At 53.9% G+C, this 16,612-nt stretch overlaps 8 protein-coding genes across 8 annotated transcripts; 5 read left to right on the forward strand and 3 right to left on the reverse strand.

The window, feature by feature from the left end:
• Positions 1–499: 499 nt before the first annotated feature.
• Positions 500–1,922, reverse strand: PG998_004998 (uncharacterized protein; the record flags this gene model as incomplete). Its single annotated transcript, XM_066871816.1, has 2 exons — positions 500–1,747; positions 1,809–1,922. 2 exons carry the CDS (start codon positions 1,920–1,922, stop codon positions 500–502), a joined length of 1,362 nt encoding a protein of 453 aa, XP_066731913.1.
• Positions 1,923–2,513: 591 nt separating this feature from the next.
• PG998_004999 (uncharacterized protein) lies at positions 2,514–3,874 on the forward strand (the record flags this gene model as incomplete). Its single annotated transcript, XM_066871817.1, has 5 exons — positions 2,514–2,674; positions 2,803–2,867; positions 3,042–3,143; positions 3,199–3,324; positions 3,378–3,874. The coding sequence occupies 5 exons, from the start codon at positions 2,514–2,516 to the stop codon at positions 3,872–3,874; spliced, it is 951 nt and encodes a 316-aa protein (XP_066731914.1).
• An 18-nt stretch (positions 3,875–3,892) lies between these two features.
• On the reverse strand, positions 3,893–4,545 carry PG998_005000 (uncharacterized protein; the record flags this gene model as incomplete). The annotated part of the gene is made up of 2 exons (XM_066871818.1): positions 3,893–4,098; positions 4,137–4,545. The coding sequence occupies 2 exons, from the start codon at positions 4,543–4,545 to the stop codon at positions 3,893–3,895; spliced, it is 615 nt and encodes a 204-aa protein (XP_066731915.1).
• Positions 4,546–5,568: 1,023 nt separating this feature from the next.
• Positions 5,569–8,322, forward strand: PG998_005001 (uncharacterized protein; the record flags this gene model as incomplete). Its single annotated transcript, XM_066871819.1, has 3 exons — positions 5,569–7,710; positions 7,779–8,015; positions 8,101–8,322. 3 exons carry the CDS (start codon positions 5,569–5,571, stop codon positions 8,320–8,322), a joined length of 2,601 nt encoding a protein of 866 aa, XP_066731916.1.
• Positions 8,323–8,881: 559 nt separating this feature from the next.
• PG998_005002 (anthranilate phosphoribosyltransferase) lies at positions 8,882–10,234 on the reverse strand (the record flags this gene model as incomplete). Its single annotated transcript, XM_066871820.1, has 2 exons — positions 8,882–9,796; positions 9,887–10,234. The coding sequence occupies 2 exons, from the start codon at positions 10,232–10,234 to the stop codon at positions 8,882–8,884; spliced, it is 1,263 nt and encodes a 420-aa protein (XP_066731917.1).
• A 792-nt stretch (positions 10,235–11,026) lies between these two features.
• PG998_005003 (mitochondrial 54S ribosomal protein uL10m) lies at positions 11,027–12,062 on the forward strand (the record flags this gene model as incomplete). Its single annotated transcript, XM_066871821.1, has 2 exons — positions 11,027–11,720; positions 11,782–12,062. 2 exons carry the CDS (start codon positions 11,027–11,029, stop codon positions 12,060–12,062), a joined length of 975 nt encoding a protein of 324 aa, XP_066731918.1.
• A 1,068-nt stretch (positions 12,063–13,130) lies between these two features.
• PG998_005004 (uncharacterized protein) lies at positions 13,131–13,976 on the forward strand (the record flags this gene model as incomplete). The annotated part of the gene is made up of 3 exons (XM_066871822.1): positions 13,131–13,561; positions 13,702–13,863; positions 13,922–13,976. The coding sequence occupies 3 exons, from the start codon at positions 13,131–13,133 to the stop codon at positions 13,974–13,976; spliced, it is 648 nt and encodes a 215-aa protein (XP_066731919.1).
• A 771-nt stretch (positions 13,977–14,747) lies between these two features.
• PG998_005005 (uncharacterized protein) lies at positions 14,748–16,312 on the forward strand (the record flags this gene model as incomplete). The annotated part of the gene is made up of 2 exons (XM_066871823.1): positions 14,748–14,987; positions 15,047–16,312. 2 exons carry the CDS (start codon positions 14,748–14,750, stop codon positions 16,310–16,312), a joined length of 1,506 nt encoding a protein of 501 aa, XP_066731920.1.
• Between the last annotated feature and the right edge of the window lie 300 nt (positions 16,313–16,612).

Here is a 16,612-nt window from a genome sequence, read left to right on the forward strand (position 1 = left end):
AGAACCACAAGAATCATCACCCCTAAAAATGACCATTGGCTGGCTATCCCAAGTGCGCGACAAAACCGTCAGGCATTGAGTATGACCATACGCTTCCCCTTCTCATAAGCATGGGACTCTGGCAGTTGGAAGAGTTCACACTTGGCACTCAGAACATCGATACCATCGACCATCGGCCACCCACCATTGACCGTCGTTCATGATAATAGCACGGCGACAAGAGTGCATGTGGACGCCTACGCCATCTGTTCACGGGATATGACGAGTGTGGTGTCCCGTTAATCAAGAGCCGGAAAGTTTGGACCGACTGCCAACGAGGTTCGCGCATGTAGCCTCGAACTCTGATGCTGCGCACGATGGCTGTATGAAAGTCTGATGGGACTTTGACGTTACCGGCTGCTTGGTGAGGTGTGCCGCGCTCAACCTTTCCCCGCTCGGCGGGCGCCAGCGGCTTCCTCTTCTATATTTTTCTAGAACTATTGCTAGCAGGTCATGTTTTCTATTTTGGTGCCGTGTCGATGGCCGATCCAACGGCTTCTTGGGTACGGAAGCCGTTGAAGTAGTGGCGGCGGAAGGGGTTTAACTCATCGGCCGTGATACCTTCGCTCGTTTGCTCTCTGGACTGCCAGTCCAGCACAGCTTGCTGGTCCACTTCGGAATCCGGAAGGCGGCGGTAGGTGATCAGCCTCCTCGACCATTTGTTGAAGACTTGCGTGCACACCACCACGATCTCCATGCAGGGGTGTTGCGGCACTCCGATCTCCTGGTTTTCGTCGTTGGCCGTGGGCATCCAGAAAGACAATCGGCCGTTATCTACCAGTGTATCGGTCGCGAACTGGAGGATATCGTCAAGCATGGCGACGAAGCTGTACGGCTTCTTCGGCGGGACGTACTCGGGCAGGTTCCACATGACCCTGGACTTCTCCACGACCCACGGCTGGTTCACGGGGTCTCGGGCGCCTAAGACCTTGAGCCCTTCTCTGACTCCGTATGGTGGATCGCAGATGATGCCATCCAGGATCCGGGCTTTTCGCACCGGGCTGTTCGTTAGGTCGCACACGAAACAGTCTCCCAGCAGGCTTTTAAGGCCGTACTGCTCGAAATTTCCCTTCATGCTCTTGTGTTCGCCGTCGCCCCTCACACTGCGCCCGTCTATGTCGCTTCCAAACCCAAGGGCACCCCACTGCGCGCAGGCCACCGGGAAGCTCCCCGTCCCTGCAAAGGGGTCATAGAATATCTTGCCAGGCGCTGCGAGGGCTATATTGGCCGTTATGAGAGCCAACTCACTGTCCATGGATGTTGTCGAAATGTAACCCCTCTTCTTGAGGTCGAAAGTCTGGATGATATCCCTGGACGATTGCGCGATAAACCTACCAAAGTGCACCTTCATCGGGTTAGGTAGTTTTCGAGGGACGGCCTGGAATTCCCACTGCTCAAAGATGGTGAAGTCTTCCTCGGGGTTGACCATCTTGATCTCCCCATCAAACGGCAGGTATCCGAACGAGTTGATGAGCGCCAGTCTCTGCTTGTTCGACCTCGAGCCATTGAAGGCATCCAGGGAGAACTTGAAGCTGGTTTCCTTGTACTTGGGCCACCACTGCGAAGTCTTGCGCTTCACTTCGGCATGCACTTCGTCCAAGGTGTCGCCCGTGCCCCAGTGCTCGTGTATACTCTGTGCTAGAATCGACCGTTGGACTAACGCTTTTGCGGCATCCTCAGAAGGGAGCTGAACGACACAAAACGGCGACTGCGTTCCGGAATCAGCAGCATGGTCTTAGAAGAGGCGAGGAGACGGGAGATAAACCAACCTCCAGATCATAGTGCAGTATTTGCATATCAACGCCGACGACGATTGCGAGCGCTTGTATCTCTGGGAGCCGAAACGTCTCATGAGACTGGCTGAAGCGAATGAGATACTCCATCATGCACAGACACACTTTTGGTATCACTTGCGGCTTGATATGTACAAAGGACGGCGGATTCACTTCAACTTGACAGTTGATTTAATGCTGAGACGCACACTCTGGCTTTTCGTCCATTCGTGGACAGGCGCATCTACAATACCCAAGGTGCCTTTCCACTGTAGCTGTTTATTGAAGTGCCCGAAATAGTTTTTTCTGGTGGAATAGGATGTGGCACGAAGCCAGAGGGGGTGTGAGTCAAGCAGGAAAATGGTCGAGTGCTTAGTAGGGCGACTGTTACAATTGATGCATGGACCCTGTTAATCGCATGGCACAATTTAGCCATTTAACAGCATGCCCACCTTTGGTATCGATATTTCCAGCAAATTTGAGCACAGTGCGATATCCAGGAGATGGCTATTTCACCGCAAGAGAGCCGCGTTTTCCTAAGAACACGCGCCGTGGCGTCGCTGTATCCGGCTTAGCAAACCTGCCCGTCTAAACGATTCAGTTGGCAATAAGCACTGGCAGCACCGAGCTGAGTCGAGTGACGGACGGACATCCTCAAAGAACCCCCGATCTTGAGAAGAACAAAAATCAAAACAAAAAACGATGCTGTCGCTATCAGAGCCGACTGTTTATCAGTCGTCGAAATGCTTCACCACCTATGGCACCATGGGCTACCCTGATCCAAAGCAACTACCTTCTAAGGGCAAGCCATGGAGTGTGTTACTTGCGCAGGATTTCATCCACAAGGTCGGTCTCGCGTCGAGGTATTGGTTCTAATGTTTTCTTGTACTGACGTCGCTGATCTGCCTAGGTCGATGCAATTGTCCCTGCAGAGTCTGTGGATAAGCTCAAGGAGAAACTCAATGACGACAGATTTGCTCCAAAAATACAGCCGTGTAATCATGACCCTTGGAGATGCCTTAAATGGCCAATTCTTCACTCAATACATCAAGATTGGTATGTATAGGAAAGATAGTGTGGCTGTTGCATTCGCTGCTAACGTCCATGTTTCAATGCAGGAAATGTCAGGATGCTTTCAGAATGCAAGATCGGGGTCACCAATGTCTTCACGTTAAAGAATGGTACTGGCCCGTCTCCTTCCGCGTGGAAGCCACACTAACACAGGTTCAGGTCTACTCAAGATGTATCTTGACAAGGAAACCTACGAGAGAGCTGGGTTAGTCGGTCAACCACATGGAGTCAAGGGTAAACGTGGGCTTAAGCCAAGATGGGGTATGCTTTCCAGCGAATTCTCCCGCAATTACACTAGATTGATCACTGTCTTTAGTTGTCGAGTATGACCTCCGAAGCCCCGCGAGCTTTCCGGGGAAGAAAGGCTTTGACAGGCTGATGTATGCGTGCAAGAATGTGTTCAACCAGCCATTGGCCTGGCTGTTTCTCAATTTATCTCAGAGTAAGTACTCCAGGCTCATGTTGATGGTCGAAACTAACAATCCCAACTTCAAGCCCCTGACCCAGATCCCCTTGCAGACTTTGCCCCAGTCAAGTATACCTCATCACCGACCGTCACGGGGGACTGCCATACACTGATACCAGTGATTACGCCTCCGCAATCTTCTTTGTGCAAAGGTGGAAAACTCGACCTTGAAGAGTTCGCAACGGATATGTATGAATGGTTGTCACTTGTCCGGCTGGACAGTCCCAGGATTACTGCTGGCGACACCATCGACCCATATCTTTCGCGGTACTCTGTTCCAAATTACCAGGACGACCCCAAGCCCGCCACCCTCTGCAAGGTCAGCTGGCAAGGATTCATCGACCCAAACTGGACCAGACAGCTATTGGTGGACTTGATTCTTTCCACTTCATCCCGCTCCTGGTTTGCAATGAGCACAAGCTCATTTGAGAAGGGGGCTGCAGGAAAGGGCAGCGACTGCATGATTCTACGACCAGCTAACTCTCCCGGGGAATACGTGATGTGGGATGTTCACGGACACGAATGAAAATGCTAGCGGCAATCTTCACTCCTGTCTTTGACGGACATTGCGGTCGTCCAGGTTCTGCTCGCCCACGGCGTCTTGGACAAGGCGACGCAATGCAGCCTGGCCCTCCTCAGTATGGAAATCATCACGACCGGCCAACTCCTCAATCCTCCTACGGAACTCTGGATCAATATCAAGCTCCTGCTCATCTGCTGGCGTCATCGTGCCGACTGTGACTGCCATGCCTCCGGGCGCAGGGGGAGTTGCGTGGCAGCACTTGTACCCTCGCTGGGGGCAGACGTTCCATTGGTCTGGCCATGGCCCCCAGCCTCCCTCAGGTACTCTGCGACCAGGGGGAACTCATCTTCCTCCGTTATCTTTTCCAGTGCCGTCTGACCTTCGGCGTTTTTGGCGCTGATATCTATGCTCAATTCTTCAACCAAGACTCGTGCTGCAGCGACGCTCTCCACGACGAAAAGAGCGGTTTCGTTGTCTTCGTCGCGCAGGTTGATGTCGACGTCGAATTCCCGGACCAAGGTACGGAGCAGGTCTAGATGCTCATAGCTGGCCGCGGCGTGTACGAGGGAGTAGCCGTGCTCGTCCTGGCCCGATGCCAAAGTGGGATCTTCACGAAGGAGGGGCAAAAGCGCCGGGCTGTTGTCGGCAGCAAGGAGAAATGGATTGCGCGACATGGTGATTATTCGGACAATATGAAACCCCTCCGTCAAGTGTTGTTTCCCTTGACATAGGCTTGCAACGGTTTATGCTTCGTCGTCGCGTTAAGTGAAGTGTTCCAGTGATTGATGGAATGGATGATCTGAAATTCGAATTTCTTCGCCGGTATGACGCATCGCAGTAGGCAGCAGCCCTGGTCGCTTGCCCCGCCACAGAATTAGGTGCCCAGGTGCCCTAAAAATGGAGGGGTAGCTAACCCAAATGCTGATACTGACATGCAGTTGGCAGGTAGCCAGCCGCAGCTTCGCCTTCCTCTTAATTTGCGCCGCACTGTGTTATTGTTTACTAGGAAATGTAAGGAACCAACGATAGGCTGTTGATCAAAGCTGAGAATCCCATGCTGGCTACCGTGGGAGGGCTGAGCGAAGCAGGTAAGAAGAACTACGCCTCAATTCAAGTGAAGGATTCCGTCGTTCTGGAATCCCATCACCTACCCCTACCCCACCCTACACTAACATTTCGACAAAGGCAAACTCCAGCTCCAACGCCGAACGGCCCTGATCACATTGCATGAGTAATTTGTGGGTGACTTACCTCCCGATCACCCAAGTCTAGGAAGCGACCGATGCACCTTCCTTCCCTCTGAGGCTGACTTAAAATCCATAAGTTGATTCAATCTGGGTCTTTAGTCTCAAATTGCCGCCTAAGCTCGAGTGAACTCATCTGCAATCATTCTGGTGTGACTCACTCCGGGCTTAGTTCCTGGCACCTGCGTTGATGCCCGTGTTTCCTGCCCTGGAATACATAAGCATATCTAAGCTGCTCGTCTCTGTCAGATACATATTCCTTTCTCCCAGAACACCCGGTTTGGGATGTACATGAATCTGCAGTTGCTCAAACGAACCGCATTTCCTTCAGTCCACAAGATCTTAATTCTTGCAACAACTTCGACACCGGTCTCACGACCGTCCCTTTACCCATATCATCTCGCCCTCCCCATCCAACACACACGGATCTTCAGTCACTACACACAACTGAAGATGGAGTCAAAGCCCAAAGTCCCATATGTGGACCAAGATCCCCAGGAGGTCCGCTCGCTAGTGGCAGGCCTCAACAACAAGTCGGCAAAGAAAGGCTACAAGGCAAAGAAGACCAGCTTCAAGATTCAAGATTCACCTGACGGGATCGTTGTCGACTCATGGAGATTCCAGGAGTGGGATTATAAGAAGCGCGACTTGCCGGTGTATGCTCGAGGTTTGTTCACCACCAAAGATCGACGGGGCCAGGATGAGATCTGCATCAGAGGCTATGACAAGTTCTTCAACATCGGCGAAGTCAACGAAACCAGGTGGCAAAAGATTGAGAAGAACACCCAAGGGCCATACGAGCTTACCCTGAAGGAGAATGGCTGCATCATATTCATCGGTGGCCTGGAGGACGATACACTGCTTGTATGCAGCAAACACTCAACAGGGCCTCGAGAGGATATTGGTATGAGCCATTCGGTAGCTGGTGAAAAATGGGTGGACCGACAATTGAATGCCATTGGAAAAACCAGAGCAGACTTGTCCAGGGAGCTGCGAAAGAGAAACGCCACAGCTGTTGCCGAGCTCTGCGACGACGAGTTCGAGGAGCATATCCTGGCCTATGGCCCGGAGAAGGCTGGGCTTTACCTGCATGGCATCAACCTAAACGTCCCCACCTTCGCCACATATCCCAGCAATCTCGTGCAGGAGTTCGCAGACGAATGGGGTTTCCGCAAGATTGCTGTGCAGATGTTCGAAGATGTTGCCACTACAAGAGAGTTTCTTGAAAAGGTCGCCGAGTCTGGTGCACACGAGGGCCAGGACGTGGAGGGTTTCGTTATACGATGCCGCATGTCCCCAAGCCCTACAGTAACGCCATACAGCGACTGGTTCTTCAAGTACAAGTTCGAGGAGCCTTACTTGATGTACCGACAGTGGCGAGAATGCACCAAAGCCTTGATCGCCGGCAGACCCCCAAAGTACAAGAAGCACACCAAGATCACCGAAGAATATCTGCTATACGCTCGAAAGCGATTGGCACAGGACCCCACACTTGGGAAACTCTACAACCAGAACCATGGGATCATCCAGCTACGAGACGACTTCCTGGCCTTCAAGCAGCTGAAGGGATCCGAGGCTGCTAACTGGGAGGCTCAGATGGGCGACGATACCTCTGCACTTGTTGACAACGATGTTGTAATTGTGCCAATTGCCACAATCGGCTGCGGCAAGACCACAGTTGCAGTAGCCCTGACACACCTGTTCGGCTGGGGTCATGTCCAGAACGATAACATCACTGGCAAAAACAGGCCGAAGCAGATGACACAGGCCATCATGGATCAGCTTGAGTACCATCCTGTTGTTATCTCTGATAGAAACAACTCAGAGCGCCGCGAGAGAGAACAAATCATTAAAGATGTGAAGATGGCGCATACAAATGCGCGCCTCGTCGCTATGAACTTTGCCCACCACGATCTCGATGAAGTTCGTCGGGTTACCCGGGAGCGTGTACTTGAACGAGGCGACAACCATCAAACTATCCAGGCCGCTTCGGAAAAAGCCAAGGTTATTGGTATCATGGAGAACTTCATTCAAAGATACCAACCCTGCGACCCGGAGTCACTGCCTGATATGGGCTTCGACTATGTGGTTGACCTTGACGGTGCCAAAGATAGCCGTGCCAATCTAGAGACCATGGTTCAAGAATTACACAAGAAGTATCCTCGTCTGATACCTGAAGTTCCTTCGCCCGAAGTCATGGACGACGCAATCGAGTCCGCCCTGAACAACTACAAGCCCAACCTTCGTCACAAGATCCCCGACCGCAAGGACAACAAGAAAGGCAACACTTCCCAAGCCCAACAACAGCCCAAAGCTCCGAAGAAGAAGCCTCTGGAATACATGTCTGTTTCTGTCCCGAACAAGGACATCAGCTCTGCCCTCGAGGCCGCATTCAAGGGCGTAGATGTCGAGACGTCCAAGTTCTACAAGCAGCTCCAGCTGACTCGCCGGGTCCAGCCTCAGTTCCATGTGACTTTGATGCACAAAGCCAGCTCCAAGCAGCATCCTGAGCTGTGGGCCACCTATGTTAAGATGGACTCGGAAAACACGAACCCTGACGGCAAACTGGGGGAATGCGAGATCGAACTCGAACGTGTAAGTACCCTCTTCTGCCAGTACTGTCTCCGCAGAGTAGTCCTAGCTAACTAAAACTTGCTGTATAGGTTGTCTTCGACTCCCGCATTATGGCCATCGTGGTGCGCCTTGTAGACCCCGATGACCGCTGGAAGTGCGTCAACGACATTGCACACATCACGATTGGCACACGCGATGATAGTATCAAGCCCAAAGAGAGCAACGACTTGCTCGCCAAGTGGCTTAAAGAGGGGGCTGATGGGGAAACGGGCATTGGCGAGCGTGTCTTTGATCCTAAGATCGTATTGAAGGGTGTAGTCAAGGGCGTCCTTTCGCGATAGGAGAACGGAACTACAGCGCCTACCACGAAACATCGCAATAAGAGCTTCTCACCTACTGGTCGGAAAGAAGCTCGTGGACGAGGAAGATACACCCAACGAGGCAGGTACACGGGTAGAGGTCATGCTGGTGCTCGAGGCCAACTCGGCGGCCGAGGTGAGATTGTTGGTGACCGAGGCGAAGTCGGTGGCCCAGACGGGCACCGCAGACGGAGAATTCGCGGCCTTGCATCTCAATCGCGTGGCAATTGTGGCCGAGGTAGAGCGCAAGGAAAACCTGCATGCCCCCCTTTAGGACCACGAGATGATTGTTCGTCTTGAGAAGGCTGGACGGCATATATTCCGGAGTGAGCAAGTACGAGTAGCCCTTTAGGTAAAGACTTATCGTGATACTGTCAACCCAATTTGGAAGAGCAGAAATACAATATGTAAGTAAGGCAGTATCTTCTTGTTTGCTCAACAAATGGGATTATCTACTTTAATATGACCGGCACATGTACTCCTGTGAATGTGCCACCAAGCGACTTACATACTAAAAAGGAGAAGTAATTGGAAACGTATTTGGGAAGCGCCGTATCTTCTACCTTCGGTGTAGATATTCTTTTGGACAATAGCTTGAGTCATCAACTCGTGTGGTTGGTACTGATATTCTAAGAAGTACCCTGCCTGCATTAATCTTTCATATATGCCTGCGTATTGAAGTCACCCTGTAGTTTAGTTGCCACTGTGAGATTACCACACCATATAAATCGCCAAACGCAGTCATAATTTCTGTTCCCTTTATTCCAATCCTCTCAACGCCATATTCCTTTCCTCTGGTACTTGGAGAAGTAGCCTATTTCTTATTTCACTATTTAATTGCCCTCTAACTCATTGGTCACCTCTACAAACTTCTCCCACATACTCCAAGCTGCACCGCTCTTGACAACCCAACGCGCGCGCCTCACGCCTTCCTTCCAGCGGCCGCCACCAGGCCCACGCTCCGCGATGATCTTGCCATCATCGCCGGAGCCCATGGCACTGGTTTCGGCGTCGCAGACCCCCGATACGACGAAAAGAGCTGCCGTGTTGATAAGCACGAACTCAAAGATGGGGTCGTCGTCGGCCATTTCGCCACTCAGGATCTTGCGAAGGATCTCGGCGTTCTGCACGGGCTCCTTGCCGGGGCTGACGGTGTTGAGGGGGTGTGGCGACAGCCCGAAGTCCTCGGGCGTCAGCGTGAAGTGCTCGACGTCGACGTCGCCGCTGTCGTCCTTGCGCTCCACGAGTTGCCAGCAGAGCGTGGGCCCGGCGCACGATACCTCGTCAAGCTGCTCGACGCCGCACACGACGAGCCCCTTGCGGGCGCCGCCCAGTCGCAGCGCCTCGGCAAAGACGGGGCCCAGGTCGTCGCGGGCAACACCCAGCATGCGGGCCTCGATGGCGGCGTCGCAGGGGTTGGCGAGGGGGCCCATCAGATTGAAGATGGTGCGCCAGCCTAGCTCTTTGCGGATAGGCGCGACGTACTTCATGCCCGTGTGGAAGACAGGCGCGAACAGGAAGGCGTAGTTGGTGCGCTCGTAGACCTTGGCGAGGGTCTGGGGGGTGATGCGCGACAGCGGCGGGGCTCGCGGGGACATGGACATGAGCAGGTCGGCCGAGCCGGATTTGGAGGTCGAGGCGCGGTTGCCATGCTTGGCTATCAGGAGGAGGGAGGAGGCGAGGATCGAGGAGGTCGTGCTGATGTTAAAAGTATTGTGGCTGTCGCCGCCGGTGCCTACTATATCGCACTACCGTTCATAGACACAGATTCGTAAGCACTTTTGCCAGATGCGATGCTGCTACAGCGTAAGGGTATGGTGTTGCTCTCGGATACTTACGAGTCCGCCCAGGTATCGCCCCTCAGGCCTTCCCTTCCGCGCGACCACGTCGCTCAGCTCCGCGAGGTCGATCTCGGCGGCCGCGGCGCGCATGGCAGATGAGGCCTCGGCAAGCACGTCGGCGCGGCGGTCCCATCCCGTGAAGTGGAGGCAGGTCAGCAAGGAGCCTGTCTGCACGGGGCTCAGGCTGTTGGGGAAGATGAGCGCCAGGGCGTCGGCGATTTCTTTGGCGGTGACATTCTGTTGGCCTGGGTCAGGCCAGAGTCGCTGGAGGAGCGGGCGGATATCGACGATGGCGGGCTGCTGTGTCTGTGCCGCAATGGACACGGGCTGTTGCGTATCGCTCATTGTGGTGTCGCGAGGATGGTGCGCGTCGCTCTCGGCGGCGGCGCAACGGGCTTCGACTCGTCCAAACCACACTGGCGATGGCGGGGTAGATATGCAGCGGACTGGCAAGAAAGATGGTGCAGGGCTTTCTACAAGTGTTAGCCAACCAATCGATAGCAAGTGCGAGCAAGATTTAATTTTCTATATCACCACTTCCCTCAATTTCTGCGGTGTATAGGGAAGGAGGTTTACAGGGCAGAGTATGAATGTGTCATTAATCAGGTAGGTTGCAACTTGAAAAACATGACGGCGGCAAGCATGTAAGTACGTAAGTAACGATCCACAAGCGGCACCGGGACAAGTTGGCAAGACACGGCAGCTAACACGCCCTTGGTGCCATTGGGATTCTGGATTCTAGCGACAAGTGACAGGAGTATCGTTATCTGTCACATGCATGGGGGGTTTCCATTGCGACTTTGGAAACCATCTCGTCGACAAATCACCAGCTCCAGCTGTTGTGACACCGATGACGAGGGGCAGGGTGCCATCGCACTTGCTTATGGAGCTCGTACCCTTGCAGCCCCCAGGCACAGCGAGGGCGCAGGGCGTCTACTTGTAGGCTTGTAGGGCGTGCAGCCGGTAAATGTCGGAGAAGATTTACTCCAGCGCCGGTCTTGCGAGAAAGCACAGACCTCACCAGGGAATTTGGGTCCAGCAAAGAAAGCTTCACGCGATCGCTGGAAGCAAGAAACCGTCTTCGACGAGCAGTGGTAGGACAGGTGGCCGGCATAGTACCCAAATCACTTCACCAACATGTCTGCCCGACTCAATTGCTCGTCGGCGCGCGGCGTCGCTCGAGTTCTCCGGTCGCAGTCGGCGAACCCGCTGTCCAGAGCTACGGCGACACTCCCCCAGATCTCGATATCTTCAACGAGGCACTATGCGGCCGCGGCTAGAGCGGCGCCCATATCACTGGGCAAACCGGAGCTGCCTGAGAACTACGTTTCCCCGAATAAACCGCCGACCGCTCGCCGCCCCGAAACCCGGAAATCGCAGATGATCCGCGTATATACAGCTCTCCTCCGCTCGACGCCGTTAATGCTTTTCTTCCAACACAACAATCTGACGGCTGTTGAATGGTCTGCGGTCCGCCGAGAGCTGAAGAGGGCATTGAGCGAGGTGCCCGCGCCCATTGTTGGTCCCGACGGAAGCGTCCCGGTCGACATTGCGGAATCGATACAAATCCAGGTCTTGCGGACGAAGATGTTCGACGTCGCGTTCAAGGTCGTTGAGTTCTTCGATGCCGAAGAGGCCGCCAAGCAGTCCAACGCCTACACCCATGATCTGTCCAAGACTGCGTACGAGGCCGTCAAGGCCGCAGACACGACGAACCCCAACACAGCCTACGCCCAGATTAGCCCTCTGCTCGAGGGTCCCGTAGCAGCGCTGACGTTCCCGACGGTCTCGCCCGCCCACCTGGCTGCCGCCCTCAAGGTTTTGTCACCCAGTGCGCCCGAATTTCCCGCGCCCACGCGGGAGAAAGAATCCCGGATACTACGAGCTGGCAGCCCAGAGTGGTCTGCAGAAGCTGTTCCTGATCGGTGGCCGTGTCGAAGGCAAAGCGTTCGACTACCAGGGCGTCCGATGGGTCGGCGGCATTGATGGCGGATTGGAGGGCCTGCGCAGCCAGCTGGTGTACATGCTGCAGAGCGCTGGTCTGGGTCTTACTACGGCTCTGGAGGGCCAGTCCAAGGGTCTATGGCTCGCTCTCGAGTCTAGGAGGACGCAGCTGGACGAGGAACAGAATCCCAAGAAGCAGGAAGAGGGAGAAGCTCCTCCCAGCAGCTAATGGGTGTATACTGTACGGAGAAGATACCAAAGCGTATAAATGTACAATACAATATGTACCAAATAGAAGACCACAAGACTTCCAATGGTTCTGGTTTCGTTGCAATGCCAATCACATGAAACGATGTGCACGTCTCGAGGCTGGCTGGCCGTTGGTATCAGATGTATAGAGACTTGAAATCCGCAATTGAGTTCGACTTGCGAAATGCAAGGTCCATGCCCAGCACGGATCGGACATCCTTGTATAGGAGCAACGGCCAGCTTCAAATTCGCCGAACAGAATGCATACAGGTCAATTGGGCAGCAGTGGACACTAGATACTGATTTGCGTAGAATCAAACCACAGCTGACGACACGCTATTCCTATCCATCAACACACACAAAAAGAAGATGGAGATTCAGTATCTGCACATGGAGCTGCATGGAGGATTCCATTCCATGGCCGATGCGTCGTCCCCGAAATAGATGAGCTACAGGAAACGGGTTCGCGCTAAAACAGGACCCTGGTGCCTGCAGGTCATTGATGATGATTTAGATGGGCGGAATCTGCCGCTGCTTGTGCTTGCCGATCCAAGTGGTGCCAAGAGCAAATCCCCAAATTCCGCGTGCGTAAGACAGATGCGGCGCAAGTGCAATGCGCATTCCTCATCAAGTTAACCTCATCTTAAGCGTCATCCCTCACCGTCATTCTTCGTTGCCTGTTAGTGTTTGCGGCACACCGATTCTTTTGATCAGGCTTTTGACCTAAGAGACTTCCTTCGTCGACGGAGTCGCCGAGACGAAAGCACACGTAGGGGAGAGCGAGCAATTGTCATGCACTATCGGCCTTGAAACTCGGGAGACCCCTACAAAAGCTTGGACTTGGAAGCTGGAAGCGAAGGAGCACCGACAAGCGAAGCTAAGAACAACCGCAGCCAACCGTCTTCGTATCTTGAGATACTTCAACGCACGACAGACCAGAGTCTCTCCCCCTCTCTCGCACAGGCTCGCCCACTAGCGATCCCAGCCAGAAACCCTGCGCATGCAATAGTAGCCCGAAGCAAAGATCCCAAGGCACAGACAAGCAAATATGGACTTCGCACCCTACCAGTCCTCCCCGCCGGAGCACTCGCGCCCCTGGTCCCCGCCCAGATCGACGGCCTCGCCCATGGCCTCGCCCCGTGCTTCCTACGACTACCCGCGCCGGCCCAACAACGTCGCCTCGCCGCCGCCGTTGCAGCATCCTCAACCGCAGCGCCAGTGGTCTTCGAGCCTACCGCAGTCTGACCGGTTCAACAACAATACGAGCCGAGGGCTAGAGGCAGGTTTTGGGAACAGCGCGAGCCCTGCTGTGGGTAGTAGTGGCGGAGGAGGCTATATTAGTGCAGGTGCGGGTGTGAGCGAATTCGACACGAGTCTGGGCCTGCGGCTCGACTACGAGGCGGCGGCGGCGTATCTGGCGATCCCGCCCGTCGGTGCGATCTTGTTGTTGATTTTGGAGAGGAGCAGTGATTATGTTCGGTGAGTGGCATTTCTCTTTGAACGTCAATCGAGAGAAATGGGGGAGGGGGCTGGTGCATCAAGGCCAGGAGCAGCGAAGCAGATGCAAAGGGTTGAAGCACAAACTCACACTATGGGCATAGCTGACCAGCGCTTGACAGATTCCACGCCTGGCAGTCAAGTTTACTGTTCACAGCCATCTTCATCATCCATCTTATCTTCTCTTGGTCGACGTTCCTCAGCTGGGTCATCGTGCTTGCTGATCTGGCCCTGATGGCGATCCTGGCGCTGAAGGCATACCGAGATGCGGATACCCTCGACAGGTAAGTTCTGGGTGCACCGATTCTGGATCTATCATACATGTGACTGACCGTTCATCAGGTATGAGGTGCCTATCTTCGGACAGCTCGCTAGCCGGATACTAGACGACGAATAGCCGCAAGAACATGTTCAGTTGGGATGTTGAGAGATGATTAATGAGAGAAGAGCAGCAGAGCTGTCTACGAACTTGCTTTGGGGTGGTTAGGCCTGTCAGGGGTCAGTCGGGATGTGGGAAATCCCTATTCAATGTATGTCTTTAAGCAGGTGTTGTACATATACCCCGAGCTGCCTCAGTTGAGGTACAATAGAAATATATTGATGGATATTGCTTCCATAAATAAAGTCAACTTTACTGTAGAATTACTTGTAGTGAAAGCTACTTTATAACAGTTTCTTCACCTTTCAAGGATGAAGGTAGGCATGACTACAGCAGGGATATGGCCAAGCCACGCTGTGCGCCAGACCACCTTTCCTCGTAGCTCGGAATTAACGAGATGCACGGCGCCCCGAGGTGTTTTTTTCTCGCATACCAGTGCACTAGATTTTCACGAGCTATACAACACCACATACAGCCGGTGACAAGGCGATGAAGGCGGAGCCGGTATTGGAATCCCACGGGACGCCCTTGAGGCAAGGAGGCCAGAAGTCGAGATTGGGGCTATCAAACTGGAGGGACGGACGGGCCTCTCGTGCCATAGAACTAACTGCATCAAGCTAACATAGTGACAACGTCTGCATAAGGCCTAGGCCTTTGGTCGGACGATGAATTGACACATTAATCATTTTATCACCATCATCGTTAGCGACACCATACTGAATACACACGCGTTCACCCAACCTGACCTAAAGTCCTCGTCACAGCCGCGTTCCGTCTGAAAGCATTATCATGGCAGCCTTTTTGCGACTTGTCGGCGGGTCTCTAACTACAAATGTGCCGTCCCCAATCGACACTGACGAGGTCTACCCCGTGCATATGCTGGATGATACTGCAACTCTCCGTGGTAATATTGTCACCTGGACATTATGCTTTAACGATGTGTTAGACGCAGGTAAGCTGCACACGTCGCTATCTAGGCTGCTAGAAATTGGTGACTGGAGGAAGGTCGGCGGCCGATTGAGATTGAAGGTCAGTTCCATCCTGATTAACCACAGCCGCCAAATAGGGCCTCAATTGGTATCATCTAGGACGACGGACAATTAGAGATACGGGTGCCCAGTTCATTCACCACAGACCGTCCAGCTGTTTCCTACAGCCATGAAAGCATGTCGATGGATATCGGTGACCATCCACTTGGGAAGAAACTCCCTGCCGCGACCGAGGCGGCATCCATCCAAGCAGGGCCCCAGGAATTCCGAGCCTTTGCGGCACGCGAAGACGCACCAATGACCTTGAAGGATTACCTCGACCATGACGTGCCCCAGTTGTCGCTGCACATCACCTCCTTCAACGACGCGACGCTCGTCGGTCTTTCGTGGCCGCATACGCTTATGGATGTGATGGGCCAGCATGCCCTCCTTCAAAGCTGGTGTCTCGTACTTGCGGGTCAGGAGGTCGAAGTGCCGGCCGTGCTCGGCGCGCGAGAGGACGCGATATGTGCCGCTGCCGACGCGTCCGTGGAGAAGGAGGAAGCTCTCAAAGTCGAAGAGAAGCAACTGGCAGGGATGGGTATGCTCTCCTTCGGAGCGCGATTCGCTTGGGATCTGTTGTGGAATCGTGTGGTTGAGTCACGCACTATTTACCTTCCCAAGGCAGCAATGGGCGAACTGCGCAGTCAAGCACAGGCTGATTTATCAGCCGGCGATGTGGGCGGGGCCGAGCCGTCTTTCGTGAGCGAGGGAGACATTCTGACCGCCTGGGTAACTCGCGCCGTGGCGTCCTCGTTACCGCAGCCGCGGCCCGTGACGGTACTCCAGGTACTGAACGCCAGGTTCCGAGTCTCTTCGCTAGCCAGTGCGTCGGGTGTGTACATCCAAAACATGGCGCTGGCGGTATTCGCGATGCTGTCGCCTGAAGTGGCGAGCGGCCCTCTCGGCCCTATAGCCATGGAGAACCGGCGTTGTCTGACTGAGCAGTCCACAGAGGGTCAAGTCTTGGCCTTCCTGCGTAAACTCCGTCGCTCGCCCAAGTCAGGGAGCGACCCAGCCATGGTGGTGTGCAGTGAGCCCGACGCCCTGCTGATGCCTTTCACGAACTGGACCCGAGCCGACTTCTTCAAGACAGCCGATTTCAGCCCCGCTGTCATACGCGTTGGCGACACTAGCAAGCCAAGACGCAACAAGCCTGGCAACATGATATACCATCATGCATCATCGATGCAGGAAAGCTCAACCACCAGGAATGTAACTGTTGTGCTAGGCAAGGATCACAATGATGGCTATTGGTTAACGGGGTACCTACTGCCACCAGCTTGGGTACAGATTCAAGAGCAGATCAATGAACTATTGAAGTAATATCTATAGAATAATTACGTTAGGATACGTCTATAGAAGCTGTGAAAAGGGCCAGCCACATGAAACCCCGTCCGACCACGATCTGTCAGCAAATTCGGAGATGTCATGACAGACGGCAGGAAAACCGATGGCTCCGAAGGCAGTACAGCACCTGGTGCGTGTCTAACTGCCGAAAAACATCAATGCCTCCGGAGCTCAACAGCAGTCACACAAGCCTCTTTTGCGCAAACCTAAGCGAACCATTAGTGACGTCGGAATCGCTTCGAATACGACCAACCTTGGTGCACCGACATTTGGGGT

The sequence above is a fragment of the Apiospora kogelbergensis genome, assembly GCF_038363985.1.
Source record: "Apiospora kogelbergensis strain CBS 113332 chromosome Unknown utg000003l_segment0_segment0, whole genome shotgun sequence".
In the NCBI taxonomy this organism is placed as follows: domain Eukaryota; kingdom Fungi; phylum Ascomycota; class Sordariomycetes; order Amphisphaeriales; family Apiosporaceae; genus Apiospora; species Apiospora kogelbergensis.